Below are 27686 nucleotides of genomic sequence, written 5' to 3'. Positions count from 1 at the left end.
ATGGTGGTTAATATCCTATTCTTCCGAATGTGATTATGGGGAAAAGGGACTCAAGTTGGGAGAAGCAAGTGTATGATTTATACATGACGGTAATGGAAGGTTTTTACTTTATTTCACCTCTCCTGTATATTCTTTTAGTTCTGTTTTACGTGTTAACCTTATATCATCAAACGTTCTGTAAAATGTGTTAGCTAAGTCCATACAAGGTCTCCTATTGTACAGCAAGATTATGTCCTAGATATGTGACCACAGCATTTGTATTGTTCCCTCTCATCTTCCTTCTTTCTAATTTTCATTAATGTTTTGATCCAACAGCAAAAAAGGGGCGGGGAGGCTACCAACAGCCTACATATTAGGACAATTCCTTAAGGAAGGAAATGGAGGAAATCTCAGACAAAAATCAGGACAATCATTTGAAATATATGATCTTTTTATACCAGCTGTTAGATCCAGAATGCAACTGTTTTACTTTTAATCACTTGATTTTATTTATAAATTGCGATTTCCTGATCCCAAGGTTTTATTCTTTATATATATTTGGTTACTTGTATTGATATTTGTTTATGTCGGGCAGTGTGTGTGTGTGTGTGTGTGTCTGTGTGTGTGTGTGTGTCTGTGTGTGTCTGTGTGTGTCTGTGTGTTTGTGTTTATAGTCACATGTGATTTTTAAGATGGTGTTTAAAAGAAGTAACCCTTCCACAGCATGTCCTCCTCACATTCTTCCACCAGAGAAGAGGCCCCCTGAGCCCCCCGGACCTCCACCGCCGCCACCTCCACCCCCTCTGGTTGAAGGCGATCTTTCCAGCGCCCCCCAGGAGTTGAACCCAGCCGTGACAGCCGCCTTGCTGCAACTTTTATCCCAGCCTGAAGCAGAGCCTCCTGGCCACCTGCCACATGAGCACCAGGCCTTGAGACCAATGGATTACTCCACCCGACCCCATCCCAACAGGACTTACGGAAACAATGATGGGCCTGAAACAGGGTTCAGTGCCACTGACACTGATGAACGCCACTCTGGTCCAGCCTTGACAGAATCCTTGGCCCAGACCCTGGTGAAGAACAGGACCTTCTCGGGCTCTGTGAGCCACCTTGGGGAGTCTAGCAGTTACCAGGGCACAGGGTCAGTGCAGTTCCCAGGGGACCAGGACCTCCGTTTTGCCAGGGTCCCCTTAGCATTACACTCAGTGGTCGGGCAACCATTCCTGAAGGCTGAGGGAAGCAGCAACTCTGTGGTACATGCAGAGACCAAATTGCAAAACTATGGGGAGCTGGGGCCAGGAACCACTGGGGCCAGCAGCTCAGGAGCAGGCCTTAACTGGGGGGCCCCAGCTCAGTCTTCTGCTTATGGAAAACTCTATCGGGGGCCTACAAGAGTCCCTCCAAGAGGGGGAAGAGGGAGAGGAGTTCCTTACTAACCCAGAGACTTCAGAGTCCTGAAAGATTCCTTCCCTATCCATCCTTCCACCCAGTCCTCTGAACCTTTAATGAAATCGTTTGCCAGAGTGAGGTAATCATCTGCATTTGGCTACTGCAAAGCTGTCTGTTGTATTTCTTGCTCACTTGCCACTAGCAAGCGACTTATAAAATAGTGATGTTGGCACCAGTTCCCCCTGGATGGGCTATAGCCAGAACATTTACTTCAGCTCTACCTAGTAAATATAAGTAGAGAATACAGAGAGGGTCATTAAATTGAAAAGTAAATGTTTAATTAGTTCATTGCCTGTACTTCTTGAGCAGAAGAAAAAGGAAACAGTTTCAATTCTGAGATGGTTCAGGAGAGGCTCTCTTTAGGTTTTTAAAGTTCTGTGGTTTTTTTGTTTTTGTTTTTTTAAGAGAATAGTGTTCACAATATTTGAGCTGCTCTTAGGCTTTTGCTATAAGGGAAACAGAGTGACTGGCTGATTTAAATAAATGTTTCCTTCCTCTCCACCATCTCACATTTTTGCTTTCAAGTGAACTCTTTTTTTACCCCATTGAGCATCTTGAACATACCTTTTTTCCAAATAAATTGCTTGTCCTTAAAGTTTGCTCCACTTTGAGAAAAGACATGCCCTATCTCTCCCTGCACATGAAGCAGGTTGTAGAAAGTGGCATTCTTGGGCAAGTAAGTAGACTTTACCCCATCTCTTACCTTTTTTACCCCATCTTTATAGTTTTTTCTTTCACTCTCTCTCTCTGTCTTCTCTCTTTTTTGAGGCATTTGTTTGGAAAAAATTGTTGAGATGCCCAAAAACCTGGGATAATTCTTTACTTTTTTTTGAAATAAAGGAAAGGAAATTCAAACTCCTATATTGTTCTCTGTAAATCTTCAATTCTAAAATGTTTTTTGGTTTTTTTAAAACCACGTTCTGATGGTGAAGTTGATTTGTAGATGCAACCAGCCTAGGACATTGCTGCTGAGCTAGGATAGGAGATGATGCCTCCATACGTGGAGGGCTACTAAGATCAGTTAGCATACATATTGTTTACGCATATATTTTTATGTCAAGAAAAACCTTTGAAACAGAGCATTGTAATATTGTCAAAGAGAAAAAAATACATCCTGAAAATACATGGAAATGTAACTTAGTTTAGGGTGGGTATTTTTCTGAAGATGTATCACTACCTGAGACCTTTTTTAAAAAAATAATTTTAAAAGAGCAGACCATAAGAAAGAACAGTATTGACATATACACATCTCAGCATGTATATCCTGCCAATTCTTTTAGGGATTTTCCTCCAGAGAGGTTTGATTTTGGTTTTGGTAAAAGGGGTTAAATTATGACTTCATGGCAAGAATTTTGCCTTATTATAAACAAAATGGAAGAGGGAAAGGCTTTCAGGGTGGGATAACCTGGGAGGTTTCTCATTCTGGCTTCCAGTTTTGTGTGAGTACCAGCATATAATGTGTTTTAAAAACATAAACATTTAAATAAATTATCTGCACAGACCTAGACCTTTGTGAAACATAGGTTAGTCCCGTTTTACAAAGAAAAGGCAAATATGTTTCAGCATCTTGGAGAATAGTTTACAGACCTCAACTCAAAGTTTCATGTTTCAATGCCAAGTTCTTATATTAAAAAATAAACACTACTTGTAAGAGAGAGGTGCGTTAATTAAAAAATAAAACAAAAACAACAACAAAAAAAAACTTTAAAGAAATGAAAGAAGAACCCTCTTCTGATACTTACATGAAGACTATTTTCCCCTGTTACTGAAATAGGCAGATATCTGGTGTGTGCATTTCTTTATTATTCTCTGGGTTTTGGTCTGGCCTTGCCCTCAGGGCCAAACACTGATTAAAAAGAGAACCTTCTAGCCATTTTGGCATTGATGGCTTTTTATACCAGTGTGTCCGATTAGATTTGCTAGGCGTGATCACTGACATGCTATTGGTAAATTGCATTAAAGTTCATCTGAACCTTTTGTCTGTTGACTTCTTAGTCCTCAGACATGGGCCTTTATATTTTAGAATATTTGAATTAGAGTCATTGAGCCCTGCTCTCCCATTTTTGATTAAAGAACTTAAGCCTTGGATACTTTCAAAAGTATCCAGTGAGAAAAATTGGTTTCCCATCAAATATGAATAAAATTCTCTATATATTTTAATTGTATTTTGGTTATCAGCAGTCATCAGTAGTGTTTTCCCCTCTCCACCCCTTATTTTTAATTATGCCAAATACTCTAAATAATATACTTAAGTCTCCATTCCCCCATCCCTACTACTAGGGAAGGGGGTGAGTATGTGTGTGTGTGTGTTTGTGTATGTATGATCCCATCTCAACCCCCACCCCCATTTTGGGAGTCTAACCTTTAAAAAGAAAAAAAATATTTTGGACTATTTCTAAAGGCGGAGGGACAAAGAAACAACCTGTAATCTGTATGGAGGAAGAAAAGGTATTTGCTAATTTTTCAGCTACGTTATCTATAAACGTGATGGAAGTACAGGTTTGGCAGAATTTCTGCTTGGCTCTTAGAAAATTACAAACCCAATTATATTCAAAAGTGGTTTTGGTTTTAGTTACTAAACCATGGGAGATATTGTCCATTAAATACATTATTTTGAACAGATGAGAAGTCTGATTCTGTTCACGAATGAGAGGCAAAACTGGTTTGACCATAATCATTTTTGTGTTCTGAAAACAAATTTGCCTGACACAGTTTCTTTAGTTTTTTCCTTCAACTGTCCATGGGAACAATAAGGATTTGAAAACATCAGATCTATATGTTTAAAAGCAGGGCAGTTAGCACAAATTTGTAAGTAGGATTTCTGTTAGTTTATGCCATAGACATCACCCAGACGTGTGTGTGTGTGTGTGTGTGTGTGTGTGTGTGTGTGTGTGTGTGTGTGTGTGTAATATGCATATATAGTTACAGTACTAAAATGGTTACCAGCAGGTTTTGAGAGAGAATGCTGCATCAGAAAAGTGTCAGTTGCCACCTCTCTCCCTGATTTAGGTTCCTGACACTGTATTCCTTTCTCTCTCTTGTTTTTGCCCCCCATCGGGTTTACCTTGTCTATGTATAGATATTTTGTAATATATTAAATTTTTTCTTTCAGTTTATAAAAATGGAAAGTGGAGATTGGAAAATTAAATATTTCCTGTTACTATACCACTTTTGCTCCATTGCATTTACTTCTTAATCTGTACCCTTTGAGCAGATCTAATTATATGTATAAAGGGCATTTCTCCTCCACTTTATCCTAGGGGTTCTTTGTCTCAGAATCTCTGTAGACTCATAAATTACCACAAAAAAAAAAGTTCTCAGGATTTGAAGAGGTGCTTCAAAACACTAGACTAGGAACTAGAGAATAAAGAATTGGGGGAAATCATAAGATGTGATTTTCTAAAGTAAAAAACAGTTGTACAAAAGTAATGATGGTGCTAGGCCATCAAATGAGTTGAGCTTCATGTACCCTGACTCCTCCTGAAAGGAGAGGTAAGTGGGTTTGAGCTCAACTGTCATCAAGAGAAGTTGGTAAGAAGCTGTTTAGACCAAAAAAAAATAGTCTCTTAAATCAGAAACTCTCACCCTCACGCCAGTTCCTATGTTGCCTTGAGTAGGGCCAGCATGGGGATGGATTAGTATTGCTAGTTCTGTTGAGATTTCCTGATACATTGCCAATCCAGGAAGTAAATCGAAGTTATTTATAAGGGTAAAATTCCTATTATTTCCAAAATCTTTTCCTGTCTCCACATGAGGAGAAAATTGCTTTCCCTTCCCTTTCATGGTTTAGGACACTGGGGACTAAACGTTCCCTTGTAATATGTGCTACAGTCCTGCTAGTTATGACATAAGTAGGCAGAGGACAGAAAAAAAAAAAAAAAAAGCATCAGGAGACAGGAAGAGGGGAGAACAGGTATCAGGAAGTTGTGAGTGGGGTAAGCAATCGTACAAGGTTAAGGGGTACACCAGCACAAGGAAATTAGGAAGAAGTCCAATTCAAAAACGTGATGATGAGGGTTGCCAGCTTGTTTTTGAATCCCCACAGTTTAAGTAAGATGTTTCCTTGCCTGTGGGCTGTCATGTCTTTACCCAGAAGGAGAATGGAGAGCTCAAGATTGTTCCAATTCCTGGAATCCTGTGTTCCTTTTTACCCTCCAGAGAAAAGGAATTCGTTTTTGATCTTTATGTACTGCAAGTTCATGACTAGGAGTGTGAACTTCAACCTAGTAGAGAATATTGTTTCCACTTCATAGCAATGGCTGTCTTCAATTCTGGGCCTGAAAGTTGAGGACCTAACTAACCTGGACTTTTTTCTCTATCACACTCAAGGCTATTTCTAAGTAGAAACCATACTGTTCAGTACCTAAATTTCTTGGGCACTATCTTTTCCTAGACAGGCATCCTTAACTGTGTGGTAAGGTTAATGCCTCAGGAAGTTAACAGTTAATATTCTTTGTGCTGAACTGGGATTTACATTGTTACTAAAGACTGCCCAATAGCTTGCCTTTTTTTTTTTTTTGGTATTGAGTTACTTCTCTGTTCACAACTTAGTCATCCTGAATGGCTAGGTGGAATGGAAGTGGGGAGTTCCTCAAGTGAGTAAATATTCAAACATTCCAAGGGAGAAATGGAACTGCTGAGTCTTCTGGTTGTCCTGAGAGGAAAGGTGAGCATTCCTGGACACTTTGGTTAATTTTACTGTCCAGGTGTGGCATTTCTAGTGTTCCTATATAGCCTTAGGAATACTCTCAAGTGAGAGTATACTCCAAGCCAGTTGGGGGAGGTATGACACCTAAAGGAATTGCTGGTGGTACTCTACCACTCCTCACCATGTGCAGCTATCTCTCCATCTCCTGTCCACCCACTTCCTTTCATTTCCTATTTTTCTCTCTTCTCCCAACTCACTACCCAACTCACATGCTTTAGTCTTGCCAGAAATATTGATTGATTAACCCTGCAGGGTATTTAGAGTTATTGCTGCTTAGTGGTTTTGAAGGGTAGTGAGAAGCAATTCAGGAGACAAATGTCTATTCCAAATCCTCAACTTAATGGGGTGAGAGGTGAAGGAGAAAGTAAGATAACTTTCTTATTGCTAAAAGCTATGAAAGGAGCTTTTAAGTTATGTTGTGTGGGGTACAAGAGATTCTTTAACTGGTTAACCTTTGCTTCTTCATTCTCTTCCCTCATATCCTGAGACTGTTGCTTTTGCTGATAACATTTCGAAGCTCGGTTGCAGATGGTGTCTATAGGAAGTAAAGCTTGATGAGAAGAGGGCCCTGCTATCCTTGAGAAAGCAAATGAGGGTTGCTTTGATGTCCTGGTGATTTAATCACTAGGTTGCCAAAACACTGGACCACTGGGTTGCTCTCATATCTCTGTCTCAAGAATTACTAGTCCAAGGCTGAGAGAAAGAGGCTGATATGCAGTTAGTCTTTAATACTCCCTAGGTGGGTAGTTGTTAGCCAAGCCTTCTCAATATGCAGCCCTCAGCCACATCATACTTCTCTGAAATGAGAGGGTATAGCCATGAAGTAAATTCATTCAGACATATGTTCCCTAGGACCTGGAAACAGATGGATTTTGGGATGTTTTGCTCTGGCATAGTTGTAACCTGAAGATAATACTGATAGTTCTAAAAGAATGAAGGACATTGTATCCAAGCCAAACCATCCCTGATGCTGTCAACATGGAGAAACCTTGAAAAGGCTATAATGTAGCAAAGCTAAGTGAAGAGCAGAGCCTGGGTCTTTGAGAGCGTCTTGTCTTTAGTTGAAGGCACCTGCCTGATGGGTTGTCTCAAGGAGAGGATCTTTCTTCCTCTTGTGTTTGACGAGGGACACCCTTGGTGAGGATCAGCTTGTAGACAGATAGCCCTCCCTACCAAGGCTAACGCAATTTTGAATGCTTTTGGCCCTGGAGAAAGGAGGCTGAATTCAGAGACCTAGAGAAAGCCTAGGAGTCTGATCCCTTCTATAAATTCAGGAACTTCTAGGTTTGGCCTTGTATCGGTATTTGCAATTTCTGTTAGGGGACCAAAGACCTCATATAAAATGAAGCAATATGAGAAGGAGATGGAAATAAGGGAAAGAAGGGAGAACCAGAGGAGTCTGGGGGTGGGGCTGCAGAAAGAAACAGTGTATCATTGCTTATAAAGAAGAGATACAGATATGAGGATGGAAGGAAAAATTGTTGTTGGGGTACTGAAAGGGGATAAGTGCCTTAAAGGTTCACAGTTCATTTCAAGGAGGCCCCAGTAAAGAGTAAAGTGTCCCCTTGATTACAGTAGTGTTACCTTTATGGTTGGAGGATGAGCCTGGAACCCTTAAGCTGGGGGATGCTCTGCAGACAGTTTCACAAGGGAAGCTAGATTATATTAAGCAAATAATTTATATCAAGGACATTTTGCTTAGCACTGCTATCTATGTAGTTCAAGAGAGTATTTCAGGAATAAGAAGGAAATGATATGGATGCATCAAGCTAAAAATTATTTGTATTTTTGGAGTTCTAAAACTCTCCTGCAAGTGGTTTTGTATGTTTTAGGTCAACCTGGAAGCTAATTATTCCTCTCCCCTTCCTTGTAGACCCAAGTGAGGATGATGCATAGAAGAGCAAACAAACCAGAAGATGTGAATTAGAGTCACAGAATGTTAGAGCTACAAAAGGACATTAGTTTGTCTAGTTCAGTGCCGTCGTTAGCCAGTGAAAAAAACAGACCCAAAAAGGTTGAGAAAGTGTTGGGAGGAAGAAGGGAAAGAATGGGGAACTAACGTTGTCTGGAACCTACTATGTGTCAGGTGCCATAGTACCTTTGCTTTTATTATCTGGATTATTAAGCACCTTGAGGCCAAGGGATGGAAAGAATAAAAGGCAAATCCTTATTGTCCTGAGCAATATGTAGGAGATAAAGGGGGGTGGCAGATAATTTTTTCCTGTCTAAGCACACAGGGCTAAACTAGAGGAAGTGGAGTCAACATTTGAGAGTGAGGTTAATCTAAGGAAGTACTTGCTAAGTAGTTGAGAGAGACTCATGAATAACTTCTCTATTCCTAGGTACCTTCCAAAAATGTGATGGGTCAGAGGCAGGCTAGAGACAAGGCTGGTAGGAAACAAGATTACTATTGCCTCTGGGATTGATTTCATTCTAGAAAATCAGGTCATGACCTGAGAACATAGGATTAATCTTAGAAATAGGGAACAAAATGGGGCTTCTCATCCTAAGGGGTCTTAAAAAAATAGCATATATACTATGAATTAAGAAGATAAACAAAATCCTATGGTTACTGTATATATATATATATATTTTTTTAGGTCTTTGTTTTGTTTTGCAACACACTTTGAAGTCATGTTCAATGTTGGTAAGGGTAGGTGGCAGCCTGAAAACTGACATTGAGAATAAGATTGTATTTCTTGTAGTCGTTTGATATGATATCCCGAATTATACCATGAGGGCTGCTTCTATGGGGAGCAGTAATATCACTAGCTGGATCATGTCTTGAGTACAGGGCAACTTCTGGGGAAGATTATGAGAGGGTCCCAACTTTAGGAAGCTTCTGGGTCTAGTGAGAGATGAGGCTTATACCTGGTGGGAAGTAGGGAAATAAGTCAGTACATTAATGCAGGTTATAAAATAAAATAGTAACATAGTACAGAAGGAACCAAAGCAAAGAAGTAATCAGAAAAACTGGAGTTAACCAGAAAAGATTCCTCGAAGGTAATGAGGATAGAGGACATGAAACAGAAGAGAGGAAGGTGATCAGAGGGAGAGAACTTATGGAAAGCTTATGTGTTTTGTGCAGAGGGCTATGAGTGGAGTAGTCAGGGTAGTACGGGAGAGGAATATTAGGAAATGAAGTTGGAGGAGCAATCTTGTTGGCCTGAATGAGGAATTTGAATTTGATTTGGTAAGCAGTAACAGAGCAGAGCATGATGAGGTGAATATGACGTTGAGGCCTTTTGCAGCTATACTAGGTCATGGAAGCAGGAAAGCTTGCTAGGATATTATTGTTCTTAACCAGGTGTAAGGCCCCAAGAGCCAGGACTAGAGTAGGACAAGGGGAAGGAGAAGAAAGAGAGGGGGCAGTAGAATTAGCAAGACTTCATGATAGTTTGGATGTGAGGGGAGGAATAAAAGATAGGCTGAAGATGATAACCCCAGGACATATTTATGCTGTTGATGGTGATGAGAACTTGGAAAGAGGTAGCTGCGTTGTTTTTAATAAGTAGAAAGTGTTTACTTTATTAACCAATTGATGGAATATGTCTATGTTCATTATTGCGGAGTCTAGGAGGAGGCACAGCCCCTGGAAAATAGTTGAGCACATGCTATGTGCCCAGATGATCACCTGCACTCTGCCTTTTTCAGGTTGGAGAACCAAGTGAAAGAGAGTTTATTCCTGGGGTGTACCCGCAGACTTCAGGAATGCTATCCCACTCTGGATCTGGGAAAGAAAATACAGTTTTTTTGCCAGTTTCTTCCCCTTTAATGCTTTGAAAATGGGATATGACTAGCCTGTGGCAGCATGTGCCTGTGGATGCACAGTTCTCTGGCTTGATTCTTGGAAGGCCTTTTTCTCTCCCTCCCTGGGGGTCATTTGTATCTCTGGTTCCTGCTCCCAGAGCCATAAAGTGGGAGCCCCCATTTATTAATTGGGTTGGGACTGGGGAAGGGGTTGGCAGGGGACTCTTTAGTGCAGCAGGCGGGGGTCTTCCCGAATGAGCCCATTAGCCAGCCCCAATGGCAGCTGAAACGGGGCCGCAGCCAAGTCCTCTCGGTTTCAAAAACCCTCCGTTGCCTGCAGCAGATCAGAACAAGGCCTGCGGGAGCCCTTAGCTTCTGATTGCAGCTGTGAGGAAGGACAAAACAATTTAGAGGAAGCCAAGTATCTCCTGTCTCACTGTCTCTTCCTTTCTGACTTTGGGGAGGGAGAAGACTGGGATGTGGTGTCCCCTCCCACTATAGCTTCTTACAAGGCACGTATAGGCCTAAGTAGGAGAGAGCAGGAGTGAGTGTATATGCATTGATCGGACATTTACGTCTATGCTCCTGAAGTGTTTACACATGTCCTCGCTTTCTTCTTCCATCCACACACAGTTGTGTTGGCTGAGCCGTCACTGGTTATACGGGGCTCCCTAGGGTGAGTGTGCTCAGTGTGTTAGTGGGGCATGCTTGTCATACTCTTTCCTGCCACATACCTGCCTTTTCTCCTATCTGCTCTCAAGATTAAAGGTTAGAATTAGATCACCTTTTTAACATCTTTTCTTCATAATCAGAGGAGTTTGGCCTCCTACTGGAACTCACTTGTTTGTCCCTTTAGTTAAGCCAGCATGAAAAAGGCAGGCATCTACAGGGGAGCTTCTTTATGCAGTGGCCCTGAGAGAAAGGTGTGAAGGGCAGGAATATCTCACTTCCTGATGGAAGGACACTTGTGTCTTCTTCCTGATAGAATCATAGATGGCCAGAGCTAGAAAGGGAACTAGAGACCACCTAATTCAACTTTTCATTTTACAGAGCAAGAAACTGAGGCTTAGGGAAGGGAAATGCCTTGTCCACAGTCTCACAGTGAGTTAGTGGCAGCCAGCCAAGATAAGAATCCAAGAGCATCAATTCCTAACAGCCCTGTGCTTCCTCCAGAAAGGAAGGTAGGGCTGTGAGATTTTGAGGGGGGAAGGACAGATTGAGGGGGAAAGTTAGGTTAAAAAAAATTAGTAGAAAAACTGAGAAGCTTTATATATTTTTACCTCAAAGATTAATCTTTCAATGACATGCAAATTGTACAACTGTAATTTTTATTTAGAGTCAAGAACTCTGGTTCGTTGGGAAGCAAGTGGCAAGCCACAGCCAAAGATCCTGATGCCTCAGAGTTACACCATAGTTCTAGGAGCTCGTTGCCAACTATCTCTGGGGTTTGGATAGTAGGGAAAAGATCCTCAGAGGCATTGTGAGGAATTTACCCCAAAGCTCAACTCAGGCTCCTTTGCGTTGTAATACAGCTATATTGAAAATTAAAATCAGAAGGAAAGGAGAAAGAAAACACCTCACTTGCTGGGAAACTAAGGGGAATTGCTGAATGAGAGAAGGGATTATAGAACTCTGAGTAAAATAAAATATTCTCTGAGATTACAGGCAAATGGGGGTGGGGCTGTACTCCTCCCTCCTGTTATTTAGCTTTGGGTTGGTTTTCTCCTTTGTTGGGACGGAAGGAAGGTGGTGTGCTCCACAATGACCTAAGCCCTGAATAGTGTGCTCAATGGGCTGACATGCACAGCAGGTTCTAAAGTCATCTCACTCTGGTACTGAGACTCCCCTCCCCTCTTTGGACCTCTCCCAGATGTTTCTACAGTCCGTTCCAATGCTTATTTTCTGAGCATGAGTCTGGGAGCTACTGACATGCAGGGAGGGGAATGCTAACGAGTTCCTAAAGTGGAAGCAGTATCTTGGAGGGAGTAAGGCAGTTTAGAGATAGAAAGAATTATAGGTCTGGGTCAGAGGGGCTGGGAGGCTGCAAAATGAGTATTGACTGCTGTTGACAAATAGATCCCAGTACATATCTTTACGTTTTCTCCATCACACCCTGGTTGATAGCACAGGAGGAATGTGGAGTTGGTCCCCATGCAGATTAATCCCTACACAGGGAGTGTATAGACCTACCTGCCCAAATTGCATCAAATCTGCTGTCCCACAAACCTCCTTTCTATCTCATAGGACCTTTTTCTGACCTCTGAGCCTTTCTTCAAGAAGCTGTTTTGGACAAGAGAGGCTTCAAATACAATCTGATTATCTGATCTAAAACTAGATGCCCTCCTTTGAGTCACTTTCTTGCATTAACTTTCCATTAGCCTTGAACCTTCGTTGCCCTTTATAATTCTGGGTTTCACAGCTTCTATTTCTGTTGAATTCCTAACTTTTAATTATAGGAACCATGGTTTTTTACTTTATCAGACTGGGAGCTAGTTCCCTGGAGCTAGGAATCTTAGAACACTTACAACTCTCTTTGGGAGCATACTTAAGGTTCACCAGAATCCTTCTCAGCTCTGTGAATTAGAAGAGTGGTGACCATCGCCATCACTTTACCTACCAAGGCCATGCTCCCTGGGTGAAAGCCCATAGACCCTTTTTGGTGTCTAATCCCTTATCTCATTTCTAATATAACCTGAATTTTCTTTTACAGGTGGCAGCAGCAGTAGGAGTGATGGCCCCTGAGGAATTTGGTAATGTCCATCAATTACCTGACATCCGGACCCCTGCAAAATTCAGTCACTTTCACAGACTTTAAGGCCAGGTAGGGACCTTAAGCCAATCAGAGGCCACTGGCCTGCTTTTGTAAGGGATTAATACACACACACACACACACACACACACAAACAGTCTCAGGGAAGTTCTTATACCCAAAGATCTCCAGAGGAGTTTCCTTAGCTTTTTTTTTTTTTTTTTAAATTCTTTTCCATTATGGTTTATTACAGGATATTGAACATAGTTCCCTGTGCTATGCAATAGGATGTTATTTAATCCATTCTATATATTATATAATAGTTTGCATCTGCTAGTCCCAAACTCCCAATCCAACTCCCTTCCCCATTGGCAGCCACAAGTCTGTTCTCTATGTCTGGGAGTCTGTTTCTGTTACATAGATAAATTCATTTGTGCCATATTTTAGATTCCATATATAAGTGATATCCTATGGTATTTGTCTTTCTCTTTCTGACTTACTTTGCTTAATATGATAATCTCCAGGTCTCTCCATGTAGCTGCAAATGGCATTATTTCATGCTTTTTTATGGCTGAGTAGTATTCCATTGTATATATGTACCACATCTTTATCCATTCATCTATCGATGGACATTTAGGTTGTTTCCATGTCTTGGCTATTGTAAAAAGTGCTGCTACGAACATAGGGGTGCATGTATCTTTTCAAATTATAGTTTTATCTGGATATATTATGCCCAGTAGTGGGATTGCTGGATCATATGGTAACTCTATTTTTAGTTTTCTAAGGAACCTCCATACTGTTTTCCATAGTGGCTGCACCAATTTACATTCCCACCAACAATGTAGGGAGGGTTCCCTTTTCTCCACACCCTCTCCAGCATTTGTTATTTGTAGACTTTTTAATGATGCCCATTCTAACTGGTGTGAGGTGATACTTAGTGATGTCGAGCATCTTTTCACGTGTCTACTGCCCATCTATATGTCTTCTTTGGAGAAATGTCTGTTTAGGTCTTCTGCCCATTTTTTCATTGGGTACTTTGATTTTTTGTTATCGAGTTGTATGAGCTGTTTGTATATTTTGTAAGTTAAGCCCTCATCGGTGACATCATTCACAAATATTTTCTCCCAGTCCGTAGACTGACTTTTTGTTTTGTTTATAGTTTCCTTTGCTGTGCAAAAGCTTATAAGCTTGATTAGGTCCCATTTGTTTATTTTTGCTTTTATTTCTATTGCCTTGGGAGATCCTTAGCTTTTTACTCGACCCTGTTATGGTGTCCTGTCTTCTGATTAGCAATTCCTCCCTCCTGGCTGGAGTGGGTAACCCTCTCAGTTGGCATTGTGGTCATTTCATTCCTGTTCTTTTCTCTTGGCCACAGCTGTGCTAATGAATATTCCTCAATAGTGGGATGCTGATATTGGCTACTCTCAGCCTCTCTACAGCACCTGCCCCACTCACCCACCACCTCATACGTACACATAGTCCTGCTTTCTTCTTCCCCAAGAAGCTATTTTCTCTTTCTTTCTTTTGCGTGAGGGTAGGGCATTGATATCCCTTCTTACTACCTCTCATCAGCTTCTCCACATCATTTCCAGGTTTGATGGGAGATCCCCCCTCTCCAAACACTGTGCAAAGACACGAGAAGTAGAGGTCTGCCAGCCTGCTTATTTCCATCCTCAATGCCTAGACCTGGGCAGGTCACCAACCTACTATGCCTACCCCTACCCTTCTTGCTACCAGGTAGGTGTACTCGTCTCCCTACCCACCAACCCTAAACAGGGTCATATTTCTCCCTGGGACTATTTCTCTCTGTTGATAAATATCTCCAACAAGGGGAAGGCCTCTGTGACTCAGCTCTCCACCTTGGTGACTTCCAGCCCTAAATTTTAGAGAGCCCTTCCTAATGTTAACTCTCCACCCCCTTTTCTGTAGTTTAAAACCATTTCCCCGGGCTTCCCTGCTGGCACAGTGGTTGAGAATCCGCCTGCGGATGCAGGGGACACGGGTTCGTGCTCCGGTCCGGGAAGATCCCACATGCCGTGGAACGGCTAGGCCTGTGAGCCATGGCCGCTGGGCCTGCGCGTCCAGAGCCTGTGCTCCGCAACGGGAGAGGCTACAACAGTGAGAGGCCCGCGTACCACAAAAAAACAAAACAAAACAAAACAAAGCAAATACATTTCCCCCATTTAGTGCATGTGGAAAGAAGGGAACAGTAAACAGTAAATGGTTGGTATTTGACACTGGAGGGGAAGGGTCTAATGACAGGCAACCCTTCTCTTCGAGCTGAAAGCCTGAAGTCCAGATGTGCGTTCTGTCCAGTGGCCTGGCATCCTTGAGGAACACTTGAATCTTTTGAGGGAAAGGTTTTATCTGGTGTCCATTCCTGAGGACAAGGATCTCAGACTCTAAGAGTCTCTCTGTATTCATTCCCAGACCCCTCCAGGGGGTAGCGAACGGATTGCTACAGGGAAGAACCCAGCAATAGGTAATACTCTGTCTTGAGCTCGGGTGGCAGCTCTTGTCTGGCACTTACAGGGAGTTGGCAGGGGTGCCAGAGCCTCTCCTGCCACTGGAGTTGACATCAGCTTACCCTTTTGACCTTAGGTCTCGTCTCTTAGCAATGCCTCTCTCACCCCTGCAATCCAGACAGCACAAGCAGCAGGCCTAAATAAGCGCCAGGTCTGGGTAAGGTGCTCCCTCCCCCGGTAGGCACACACCTTGAGTTGGAGGTGAAGCAGTTAGGATGGGATGGAGGGAGGGATAGAGTAGGTGTTAGAAAGTAGGAAATGTCTCTGGAAGTGGTTGAGCAGTAAGTAAGCTTTGGGCACCTGGGGTACCCTGCCTACCTCTCTGTCAATCTGGATGTCTGATCCCTCAAAGCTGCTCATCCACTTGGGCGGCTGCAGTCTTGGTTTCTGCCACACGAGGGCACTGCTGACCAATTAAAACTCCTGCCCCTCCGCAGACAGAGTTTGGGTGAGGGGAGAGGGGGACTCTGCGATCTTTCTCCAAGATAGGGGTCAGAAACACCCCCCAGAGAGCCTGAGACCAGGAGCCCAAGGAGCCAGAAGAATAGTTAGTTGTTCTTTCACTTCTTCTTCCTTAAAAATGGCCTGAGACCCTGAATGCTCTTCCCTAGTGGACTGACATGTCACTGTATTCCCAGCTGAACCTGGGAAGCCCCCTAGCTCTAGTCACAAAACACCTTGCACATGTGTTTCTCTCCTTCAAGGTGTAGCAGGCTCCAGCTGTCTACCCCACTGTCCCCAGCCTGTAAGACAGTCTCTTTCTGGCCCAGAGGGTGGAGGTATCTGGTTTTTCAGAGAGAAAAAAAAAAAAAAAATCTCTTACAATTGTTTTAAGAGAAGTAGCTCTTAAAGAACTAGCTCTCTTAGGAAAGAGTTTTGGGGGGAGGACCCTCTCAGAGAGACTGAGAGACTAGGAAAGTTCAGTCTTCTATGCCCCCTTCACCTCCCCCAGCACAAACCCGCAGAGCTCAAGATGGTCTGGAGGATGTTTACCACCTGAATGGCTGGAGGACACCCAGGACACTCTGGGGCGCTGCGACGACAGTAGTTTCAGAAAGCAGGATGGGGATGGCGGCTGCTCTGACCCTTGATCCTCATGCTGCCCCCGTACTGTGTAATGTCTCTGCTAGGGATCCAAGTGGCCGTGGAGCCCTTATGGGGATGAGGTGTCCCATATTTGACCCTCAGTCTCCATGAAGCCCTTCCAGGCTGAACAGGCTAAGGGAGATGACAGAGGTTCTCCTCCTCCCTCCTACCCCCATGATCAAGGGCCCCTCCCCAGGAGGACAGCTTGATTAAACAGTCGGTGCTGCTGGAATTGCTGCACAGCTGGCGCTCCCCCCAGCACCCCGAGCAGTGCAGCAGTGCAGATTAAAATCTCCAATTAGCGTTAAAGTGAAGTGAGGAGGTACTGAGGCTGCCAAGGAGGCCAGACGGGGGCCCTCGGTCGGCAGATACCCCCACTACTGCCTGGATTCTGAGTACCACCCTTAGTCACCCTTTTTTTCCTAGCTCCTCTCCCAACATCTCTCAGTGCCTACTAGCTTTGCATTGCTTGGGGCCAGAGGGCTTTAGAGGGGTGGAGGGTGGGGCTGATGCCTCACCTGACAAAATGCTGGGGACACCATAAATGTGGAGGGGCAGAGATGCCCTACTCACAGCCTGCCAGTTTGAGGTGACTTCACACTACTGCTGCTTCTTTTTGCCTAGAGAAAGGGCAAATAGGACAAGTCCCTCCAGATCTTCTTCCCTATAAGGTGCTACCCACACAAATGTACATGCTTGTATATTTTATCCTATTTGACCCATCTGCTCCCACCCAAATTATGGCTCCTTCCTTCATCGCTCCGTTTTTTTCTCAGCTTTCCTGTGGGCAGGGGTAGGTACAGCCTGGCTCGGGAGCACAGCCATGCCCTGCCACCTGGGTCCCAAACAGCTTCTCGTTATCTTCCTTGCAGTTCAGGGAAGAGCAGGGATATGCCAAGAATGGAAGCCTCAGATTCTCCCAACCCCTGAACATCACACCCCCTCTTAAGGGCCCTCTACCATTTATACTTCTACTCCTTCCTTCACCAAGCCCAGAAGGAGGGCAGTATAGCTAGACACACCCTTTGACTTTCCTCTGCCCCTTTAAGGGAAATGGAAGTGGGTACCCAGCTGACTGAACCTACTCACACCTCCAGAAATTAGACACCAGGGCACAGTGCCACCCTCCCAGGCTGGCACATGCTACCCTGGCAGAGGTTCAAATAGCTCCCCCGCCGAATACCCCCACCTCTATGTCTTCCTCTTCTCTCTCCCTCTTTCTTCCTCTCTCTCTCTTTTTTTTCTCAGCTCAAAGCACAGCTGAGCCTTAAAATGGGGGTGGGGAGGACCAAGCTGGGGCAGGGGGGTGGAGAGTTCCAATAGCACGTTTTCACCTGCCATTTAATTGGATGTATTTTTAATTAATGGGACCTCAGGGACCAACATGAGACAATCTGATCTCTGAATAGGGACAGGGGAGGGATTGGGTAAGGGAGGAGGATTGGGCCACTGGGTGCGGTTACCAGGAACCCAGGCCCATCAATCACTGGCCACTTTGCGTTCTGGCATGGAGAATAGCAAGGTGGAGGAGGAGGGGAGGCACTGGGGAGAGGTACCAGGATTTCCCCCCAATGGCCAGGACCTCCAAAAAGGATGGAACTGTACCAGCTGACTCAGTTTGGGGCCCCAAAATTGCAGCCAGGATATTAGGTAAGGCTGTTTTCTTGTTCCCGAGGTTTTGTTTGGTTGAGCTTGTCCCATTGAGTGCTGTAAAATTGTGAAAGGAAGGTGGGGACAGAGCTTTGAGGTCCTTGAAGGGGAGGACAGGAACTAGGGACCGTAGAACCAGAGACTGTGGTGACAGGGAGGAGAAGGGCAGGGTTCAGAGATATTTCTGTGTGTTTAGACATAAAATAAGTGCCGTTGAGATTACATGCAAAACAGCATGCAAATGAGGGCTGGTGCCTTTGGGGTATGAATCATAGACCCTTACTGTTGCAAGGAAGAGAACCTGGAGCTCATCTTGCCAAACGATTCATTTTACAGATGTGAAAACAGAGACCCAGAGAAGGGAAATCAGTTGAATTCTGCCCTGGAGTTGCTTTTGTTCCTGGATTTGGAGAGTTCCTGGGAACACAGGGAAATGTAAGTAGGTAGGGTGTGGGGAGGAAAGTCAAGGGAAGATGGTAGGCAGAATATTATTCTCTATTGCTTGGAGTCTCGCGTCTCTGGCTCCTAAGTCTTGGAAGCAACTCAGAGGAGTCAGGTGGGTGCATTACTGGGGGAACATTTCCCTTGTACAGCCCGTTCCAGAGGTCATCTCATCCGTTCCCTTGCTTTCAAGTAGACAGATCCCCCAGAACCTCCCACTCCCATGAGATTTTACCATATTCTAAAAGGTCCACAGGGAAGGAGATACACTAACTTCCCCAGTTCCTTAACCAAGAAATAAATCCCCCAATGGTGACTAAATATTGAGCTTTTTCTGAGATCTTATCACAAGTTTCTCTGCTGCAGTATAAGCTGCTAGAGAAAATTATGCCAAAAAATGTAGCGAGGAGTGGTCTTGTCCCATGTCTAAGCCAAGAAGAGAGACAGAATTAAAACTCAAGGCTCTGAAAGCTGAGTCAGAAATGCCCCTGTATTCACGCGGTGCCATGGCCCAAAGCTCTTACTCAAGCCCCATTTGGCTCTATGCGGTGTTGGTGCACACTGGAGAGAGGGGCACATTTCCAGCTGTCCCCGTCTCCCACCCCCACCTCCTTCACTATTCAGACACTAGAGTTAAGAAAGAATGATGAGAGAAGTGGCTTGCCCACCAAGTTGCCAAAGATGGCATTTCCTGGCATCTCCTTCCTTCCTCAAAAAATTCAACATTCTTTGTTCTGTGCTTCATGAGACTAAGTTGCGGAAAGCAGTATGGGTAGAAACTTTGTCACACCCTCCCAACCCCCAACACTTATCCTTTACTCCCAGAATTGTCTTCTCCTCTATCTTAGTACACCATTTAATATCCCCAGAGTCCCTAGGGAAGAGCAAGATGCACCTCTCTAAGTGCCCCCAGACTCACCCTGCCCTGTCTTAGACACTTAGGGTCATCTCCTTGGCTACCTAATTCTCTGCCTTTTCTACTACCAACAAGATGAGAAGGGCCCCCTTGCATTGCCTCAGGACAGTCTGGATAGACTCCATCTAGCTCCTCCCCTGTTTCCAAGGGCCTGCAGAAGTGGGGATGGGGGAGGAAAACTGTGCCAGGGAGTTGAAAAGGAAGATTCTCTTGTGGGGGGAGATGGGGGAGAAGCCTGAAAGAGGAGAGAAGTTAGAGAGGGGAAATTTGGAAACTGAGGCCTGTAGTCCCACCTGTGGGGCTGGCTGCATAACATAAGGCAGGCCGTTCATATTGAGTATTGTTCAGGGGGGTTATTAGATGGCTCCTGTTTACAGAGCTGCTGCTTCTCCTCTGAAACAGAGAGCAGCAGAGGAGGAGCACGCAGTGAAGAAAGAGAGGAGGTGTCAGGCTTTCTCTAGGCCCTCTTTCTCACCCCTTGTCCACCCCTACTCCAAGATTAGAGGTATATTGGAGGGGCTAAAAGGCCCTTAAAGCATTCAGTCTAGATTCTTGATGTTTCTCTAAGGAACAAGATCTCCCTCCCTTCAATCCCCACCAGCCCTGTCTCATACTCCCAAGGTTTAGCCAAGGGTATGAGATCTACAGCCCTGGAGTCAGAGCCTGGAGCCTACTCTGGAATCCAGAAGAAACCCTGAGCTTTTGCAGGGAAGGAGGGATAGACTTGAAGTAAGCAGAAGGCAGAGGTAGCAGTACCCAGAATTCCCTGTGCTCTAGAGAAGAGGGAATTGTTGAGGAGCTCATTGCTGGCCCAGGGTTTAGCTTTTACTCTGATGGGGCTCCTTTCCTCCTTCTCCCTCAGTGTGTCCCATTGGTTGGTGAGAGAGCTGGATGTCTGAACCTCCCACCTCAACACCTCGAAGGTTATCATGCAGATCCCCTCTCTAGCTCCCAAAGCCATGGAAGAAGTGAAGGAAGATATTTCAGAGGTGGCAGCGCCATGATATCCATCAGTACCCAGGGAGAGAAGCCAAGGAGAAGAAACAGTGCCCAGAGAGGGAGCCAGGAGGAGACGTGTGCTCCTGAAACAGCCTTCTTACCCCATCCCCTCCCCTGCCCCCTCTAACATGCCAACAAGGCTCTGTGCCCAAGTTGTGCCGGCTCTCCTGGCTGGTGATCCTGCTCTGTTGTACAGGCAGCTGGCCCTCTGCTCCAGCACAGAGCACATGGTGGGGTCTGTCGCACTCCTTTCTAACTCATCCCAGTGTGTCTGTGGTGCAGATTCCTAGGGATGCAGGAGGGGGCTGTGGCCCTGCGAGTAGGAAGACAGTGGGCTCTGGGGCCCTTTAGGTGCGTATCTTCCTGGCTGGAGCGGCTGTGGGGAGGGAGAAGGCTGCTGGCAGCTCACCTGAATTCAAGGTTCTGGTGGCTCATAGCAACAGGGGTGGCTCATGAAAACAACAGAAGGGAAGGGGGTCCAGGCCTGTTAGAGGTCTCTTTTACCCCATTTCTCCCCCACTCTGAGCCGTGGATAGAGGTCTGTCATCTGGATTGTGGGGCAAGGAGAGGCCCCAGCTAAGAAGGAAGAGAGGGAAATGGGAGAGAAGATAGCAGGGAGGCTGAGCATTCCCAGGGAGAGGCTTCCCAGTGAGGAAAGGGTAGGAGAGGCTAGTTACTCTTGCCCCAGTGTATCCATGGGCTGCACAGAGGGTTCTGTGCTGTGGCAGCTCAGCGCTCCTAGGCACCTTTCAGGAAAGGGGCTTTCCAGGCAGACACAGCTACTCCTCCCTACTGTCACTTACCTGCCCAGAGGTCTGGGTACCCAGCTGACACCGCACGACTTAGAAATTAAAAAAAAAAAAAAAAAAAAAGAAGAGAAAAAGGCACTATTATAGGACCAGAACCTGGAAGGATTACCACTACTTGGTCTCAGTACTCTTTTGCTGGAAACAGAAACCATGATCTTCAAAGGTGCTGATTTTCTCTTCCCTTACAGGTCAGGTGGGCAATGTGCATCTTCTCCTGACTTTCTGAATCAGGGGGATGACAGACTACTGTGTTTGAGGTCATATCAGCAGAACAGGGCCAGAAAGTGGACCAGGAGAATCAGCTGTGCTTCTGACCACAGTCCCAAGGGCCTCCCTGTTTCAGCAAAAGGAGACAGGGATCTCGGATACCAGTGTATCCAGACACATAATAGATATCCTCCTTCTAACCTCAGAGGAGAATAGGAGGGGAGTTCTCTGACAGAGCCTAAGTTTCCATTTGCCTATTTCTACTCCTTTCACCGATGACGGCTCTGCTGTCCAGCTGGGATGAGGGGCCCTCTGCGGGATGCTCCTGGGGATCCAGAGACAGTTTTGATTGGAGGAAGGGACGGACCAGCTGCTCTTCGTGTAGGAAGATGGGATCAGCTCCACTCCCCCAGCTCTCCCTGGCAGCATCAGGAGGCCAGGGGCCCCTGCTGGAACACCCGTAATAAAGCCCAATCCTGAACTGAACTGACATATCACCTGGCTCTGCTATAAAAGTGGTGCTGAGGGGGAGCCTGGGTGCACCAGGTGGGGTGTAGGCAGGTGTAGGGAGTTCAGCCCCAGGAGATACAAGGATCACTCCTCAATACCATGTGTTCCTCCTCTTAAACCTTCTCCTCAGTCCCCGTTTTCTTCCACCTCCCTTCAGCTGACTCCACTCCTGGCTACCTCATGCCCTCCAATCTGAGAAGACATGGTAAGTAGTTGTCTGTTCCCTATACTTTTCTCTTTCTCACTCTCCTCCCCTCCTCCCAACTCCCAGCCAAGAGTTACCCCATTTGACCTCTTCCTACCAGTGAATGCCATCAGGATCTGAACCTGGAATCACCCCCTTCCTCTGAGAATGCCACTCTGCCTCTGAGACTGACTCACCAGTCCTCATCCTCCACATAAGTATAGCCAGGCCAAGACAGGTACGTCCACTGGCACCAAGGCCCCTGACCTGGAGCAAAGGGCAGCCCTAGGGGTACAGTGGGGCTTGGCCCTAAATGCGTATATGCCTGTGTATTGGGCACACTGGTTTATTAGTGTTATTTCAGCATTGTGATGCAGAGAGAGTAAGTGTAACAGCTGCTCCTTGCTTGCAGTGTTTATTGTTACCTAGAGACAACCTCCTGGCTTTTTCCCAGCTCCCCCTCCCCCCCCAGCCCAACCCCCTCCCTGCCAACAGTCCTCCTCTCCCCACACTGATGGGAAATTTATAGCTTGCCCATACCATGCCTTTAACTCTCTCCTGTCCATAAGGTAGATGGGCCAAGGGAAGCCAAAGTGAGCTGTGAGCGTGCTTAGGCCCTGGCAGGGTAGAATAGTGCGTGGAGGAGGGAAGGAAGGATGGAGGGAGGGAAGACACCTCTTGTTCCCAATCTATGTCTAGACTCAGGCCCCAGTTTCCCTCCTGGCTCTCATGTTGAGAGAAAAGAGCTTTGGACCTAGTCTTGGGATCCCAGCCTCCTCCTCATAAGATTATTCTTTTTCCTCAGATTATTCTCTAAGCTCCTCCCGTTAGGCTGGCTGGTCCTGAGCAAGTACAGCAAGGTAGTATTGAGACGGGAGGAATAAATGCAGAGTGGCAGAAGCCCCAGATCCCTCCTTTCTATAGAGATGTCACATTGCGACAAACAAGAGGCTCTGGCGTGAGGGATGCTGGCCAGACCTCCACAGCTGGATAAATGTCAAACATGAAGCTGGCTGCTGAGCCTGGTGGGGAAAACTGACCACCTTAACTTCACCCTGAGCCCAGGACTTAGGACCTGAAAGAGTCCCAGGCCATCCTCCAAGTTGGTCTCCTTGGTCTGGGTAGGCTACTCTCTCTGCTTTTCTTCCTGGTCCATTTTCTGCTCCTCATCTTTTGGTTTGATACCTTGGGGAAGATCCAAGAGACCAAGGGAACTGAGGCCTCAACAGAGAAATTCCTCGATCCCCTCCTGACTCAGGACCTTTCATGGAGGGGCACCATGCCATATATTCACCATCCCCACGGGAAACAAGAGAGGAAAAGGGATTGGATTTTAGCAGAAAGGATAGAGGTTAGACACATGGAAAAACTTACTCATGGGATATAAGACTTCAAAATGGACCTACTTCTCTTCAGAGATTTTTCTTTTGCCTGGTATGAGTTTAAGTCTATGTCTACCCAAGGGGCATTGGAAGAACAAAGGGTATTTTTCCGGGGCTCCTCCAGATGTGGGCCTCAGTGCAGTTTCCTCCTCATTTCTTCTAAATGTAGTATGTGTGGTGGTTAGAGTGTAATGCCCGTGCTGCCGTTTACGAGCTGTGCCACCTAGGTAAGTCGCTTAACCTCTTTTAGCCCTAGTGTCCTTGTCTGTGAAATGCAGATAAACAACCTTTTAAGGTGGTGAAGAGAGTTTAGTGAAATAATGTGTGTAAAGTACCTAGGACAGTGCCTGATACTGAGTAGGTGCTCAGTCAACAGTGGTCGATACAATAGAGTCTATTAATTTTATGGAATCATCAGGGCTGACACCGTGTCAAAGACTCTATGAGTCCCCTGGAATTATAGGCCAAATGTGAGTATGTGCGTGTGCTGGGGAGAATGTCCATAGTTTTACTGATGATTTGGAGCAGGGGGTGGCAGTCTCCTGGAACGGAAGTAGCCCCAATCCTGTGACTCATACTCCCAAAGAAGTCAGTTTCCCCATTCCCATGCCTCCAGCTAGGAGTTCCTTAGGTAGTGTTCTGCCTGGAAGTACAGCTTCATCTAGGATGGACCTGGGAGAGACAGCCATTAAGATAGCAACACAGAGGAATTCCCTGGCTGTCCAGTGGTTAGGACTCTGCGCTTCCACTGCAAGGGGCATGGGTTTGATCCCTGGTCAGAGAACTAAGATCCTACATGCCACATGGCGCAGCCAAAAAAGGAAAAAAACAAAAGATAGCAACACAGAGCACTAGCCAAGCGCTTTACAGTTTGTCAAGTGCATTTACCTACATTAGCTCTTTTAATACCCAGAACATACCAGTAAAGTGAACTACCATTTATTGACTGCCAGGCATTGTGCTCAGTGTATATATTTTTTTAAGTATGTTTAAAGTGTATAGAGTATTTCATCACCTAGATATGCTATGATGTATAAAGCTCATCCACTATTTTAATCATTTAGACATATCTGCTGTTATAAATAATACCATGACGTACATCCTATCCTAAAACTTCGTGCATTTTTTTATAGTAAATTCCAAGAAGTGAAATTATTGGGTCAACAGATACAAATATCCCCCCTCCCCATAGGTATGATTACTTTATTGATGTACCATAATAGGAATAATATTTTTTAATCTTCCTCTTTGGAATTCTTCAATGGAAACACACGGGCAGCCCCTTCTTTCTCCTAAACCCAGCAGAAACATTAATAATCTATCATATCCTTTTTTAAAAATTGAGGTAATTGTAGATTCACATGCAGTTGTAAGAAATAATATAGAGAGATCCCTTGTACATTTTGCCCACATTTACCCAGTAGTAACATTTTGTAAAACTATAGTATGACATCACAACCAGAATACTGACATTAGCTCGATCCATATTTCCCCAGTTTTACCTGTGTATGTGTGTATATTAAGTTCTATGCAATATTGTTACCTGTGTAAGTTCTTACATCTGCCACTACAGTCAAGATACTGAACAGTTCCAACACCACAAGGATTCTTCATGTTGCTCTTTTATAATCACGCCTACATCACCCCCTTCTTAACCCTTGGCAACCACTAATCTATCCTCCACTTCTAAAATTTTTTCTTTCAAAAAATGGAGTCATACACTATGGAGCTTTTTAGGATTGGATTTTTTCACTCAGCGTAAGTCTCTGGATATCCACTCAAGTTTTTGAATGTATCAATAGTTTGTTTCTTTTATTTATTTCATGATATGGATGTACCACAGTTTAACCATTCACCTGTTAAAGAACACTTTGTACACAACATTGTAAGTCAAGTATACGCCAATAAAAATAAAATATTTTTTCATAAAAGGAACACTTTGTGCTCCTGCTTTGTACTCACTAGCAACTAATGAAAGAGCCTGTTTTACTTGGTGTCCTGAGTGTTGTTTTATAATCACAATTATTAAGTTTCTTAACCCTTCAGGCATGGCACCTATTATTATTTCCATTTCATAGACAGGGAAAATTGAGGCTTATCGTAAATGATTTTCCCACAATCACATGCTGTTAAATGGCAAAGAAGAGCTTGGAACTCAAGACAGTAGGGCTCTTTCTACTACACCAGGCTTTCTCAGACCTTGACGAAGGTTGCTGGGAAGAGGGTGTAGGCAGAACCAGAAGAGAGATGTCGGAGGCAGGAAGAGCACTGGAGCAGCCTGGGCCACTTCAGGTCCTCACAGCTAACTTTGGTTCATAGGTTAGAAGATCAGTGTCATGAAGCAGGGGGCAATACGGCTTATGCCCTTCAAATTGTTTCCCCTTTGTTGCTTCAAGACTGAAGTGGATGGAGCCTATGAGCAATCTGCCCAAGACCTGGGACCTAGAATAGGAAAGGGAGGACTCAGCCTTCGGGTGTCTGTCTATCAGAGCATAAATGGTCAAGGGTCTCCTTGGAAATGTGAAGTTGAGTGTATCTCTGTTGAGGTCTGAGGAAGTTGAGTCCCATGACAAGTGAGCTCTCTATTCTGGGGTGGGGGGCAGTAAGGGAGAAATAGCATTTTAATTTTATTTTAGTGTGGTGGGGAACTATAGGTCATTTACACACACACACACACACACACACACACACACACATATATCCCTTGGGCAGGCTCGGTGTCTGGGACATGGTTTGGGGAAAGCAAAGTGGAATCAAAAATGGTAGTTCACTGTTTTGCTGCTGCGGCCGCAGGCATGAGTATACTCAGGCTTCAGAAAAGGCTTGGCTTCGGTGTCCTCCGCTGCGGCAGAAAGAAGGTCTGGTTGGACCCCAATGAGACTAATGAAATCGCCAATGCCAGCTCCCATCAGCAGATCCGGAAGCTGATCAAAGATGGGCTGATCATCTGGAAGCCTGTGACAGTCCATTCCTGGGCTTGATGCTGGAAATATACCTTGGCCCGCCGGAAGGGCAGGCACATGGGCATAGGTAAGAGAAAGGGTGCTGCCAACGCTCGAATGCCCGAGAAGGTAACCTGGTTGAGGAGGATGAGAATTCTGTGCCCGCTGCTCAGAAGATACCGTGACTCTAAGAAGATTGACTGCCACGTGATCACAGCCTGTACCTGAAAGTGAAGGGTAAAGTGTTCAAAAACAAGTGGATTATCATGGAATGTATCCACAAGCTGAAGGCAGACAAGGCTCGCAAGAAGCTTCTGGCGGACCAGGCTGAGGCCCGCAGGTCTAAGACCAAGGAAGCCCAAAAGCGCGAAGAGCGGCTCCAGGCCAAGAAGGAGGAAATCGTCAAGACTCTGTCCAAGGAGGAAGAGACCAAGACATAAAGTTCTCTCCCTCTTCTCTGTTCAGAGTGGCCTCGGCAATTACATAGATCACTCATTCAATAAAAAACAAGCCATTATCTGCTTAAAAAAAAGAAAAAATGCCAGTTCACACTTAGTCCTCACTTTACCACTGCTCTTTCTCTCCAAATTATGGACAGCTAAGTCAGCAGGAGCTAGAGAAATCATTTGGTCTATCCCTCAGCCTCTGGGCACTGGTAGAAGCTGACAGGTGGAAACCTAGAGTCAGCCCAAACACTGCCTCTTCCCACCTCCTGCTGGAACTGGATTTTTTACAGTTGATGTTACCATTGCTCCCTTGGCCTATTCTCGTAGCTGTGGTGGACTTATAACAACTTTCCCTGTCTACTTAAAGCTCCAGAACCAGGCTGAGAGCGCATATCACTCTTCTCCATCTTCCATGGCCCATCAGAAATGGCACATCTTCTTCCAATGGTGCCCTCCATCCTTATCCAGTAATTTCAGCCATGGGGGATAAACACTGAGGGCTTCAGAATGTATAGGGAGTACTTTGCATTGTTGAAGCAACCAGAGGTAACCATTCTAAACCTCTTTTTTGGGTGGACTTTTTTTTTTTTTTCCTGCTGTGCCTAGGGGCTTGCAGGATCTTAGTTTCCTGACCAGGGATTGAACCAGGGCCCTTGTTTGTGAAAGCATGGAGTCCTAACCACTGGACCGCCAGGAAATTCCCTGGATGGAAGTTCTTAGACAAAAGGAGATCACTATTTACTGGCTTTTATCCCCTCTGAGATTTCCTGATTGTCAGAGGTCCTGAATGTGGAGACAGCTACCTGCCCTTGAAGCCAAGATGGCGCCTTATCAGGAAACTTCAGGGCCCCTGCCTCTTCCCTTCCCTTGGCTGCCCCTCTACTCCAGGTACCCTCCTCTCCTGCCACCACTCCCTTCCCATCCCTCCTTTCTCTCTCTCTCTCTCTCAGCAAG

General features: G+C 45.1%; 1 protein-coding gene and 1 pseudogene across 13 annotated transcripts in view; both read left to right on the top strand.

Annotated features, from left to right (window-relative positions):
- The window catches only part of CDK12 (cyclin dependent kinase 12), a 78160-nt gene that overhangs the window by 38385 nt on the left and 12089 nt on the right, over positions 1–27686 (top strand). For 2 of the 13 annotated variants that reach the window (XM_024746073.1, XM_024746064.1), the window contains exon 14: positions 703–2287. In XM_024746073.1, the coding sequence (XP_024601841.1) occupies positions 703–1415 (713 nt within the window). In that variant the 3' untranslated portion in view covers positions 1416–2287. Of the gene's footprint in view, positions 1–702; positions 2288–12596; positions 12708–14227; positions 14373–18232; positions 18332–20115; positions 25454–27686 lie in introns of those variants that run through there. The other 11 variants (XM_024746121.1, XM_024746095.1, XM_024746089.1 and 8 more) reach the window with 11 other exon arrangements.
- On the top strand, positions 26093–27171 carry LOC112400425 (60S ribosomal protein L19 pseudogene; annotated as a pseudogene).

This window comes from Neophocaena asiaeorientalis, unplaced genomic scaffold, assembly GCF_003031525.2.
Source record: "Neophocaena asiaeorientalis asiaeorientalis breed wild unplaced genomic scaffold, Neophocaena_asiaeorientalis_V1.1 scaffold1, whole genome shotgun sequence".
Classification (NCBI taxonomy): domain Eukaryota; kingdom Metazoa; phylum Chordata; class Mammalia; order Artiodactyla; family Phocoenidae; genus Neophocaena; species Neophocaena asiaeorientalis.
The sequence above is the reverse complement of the archived record's forward strand: the minus strand, read 5'-3'. Positions and strand labels throughout refer to the sequence as shown.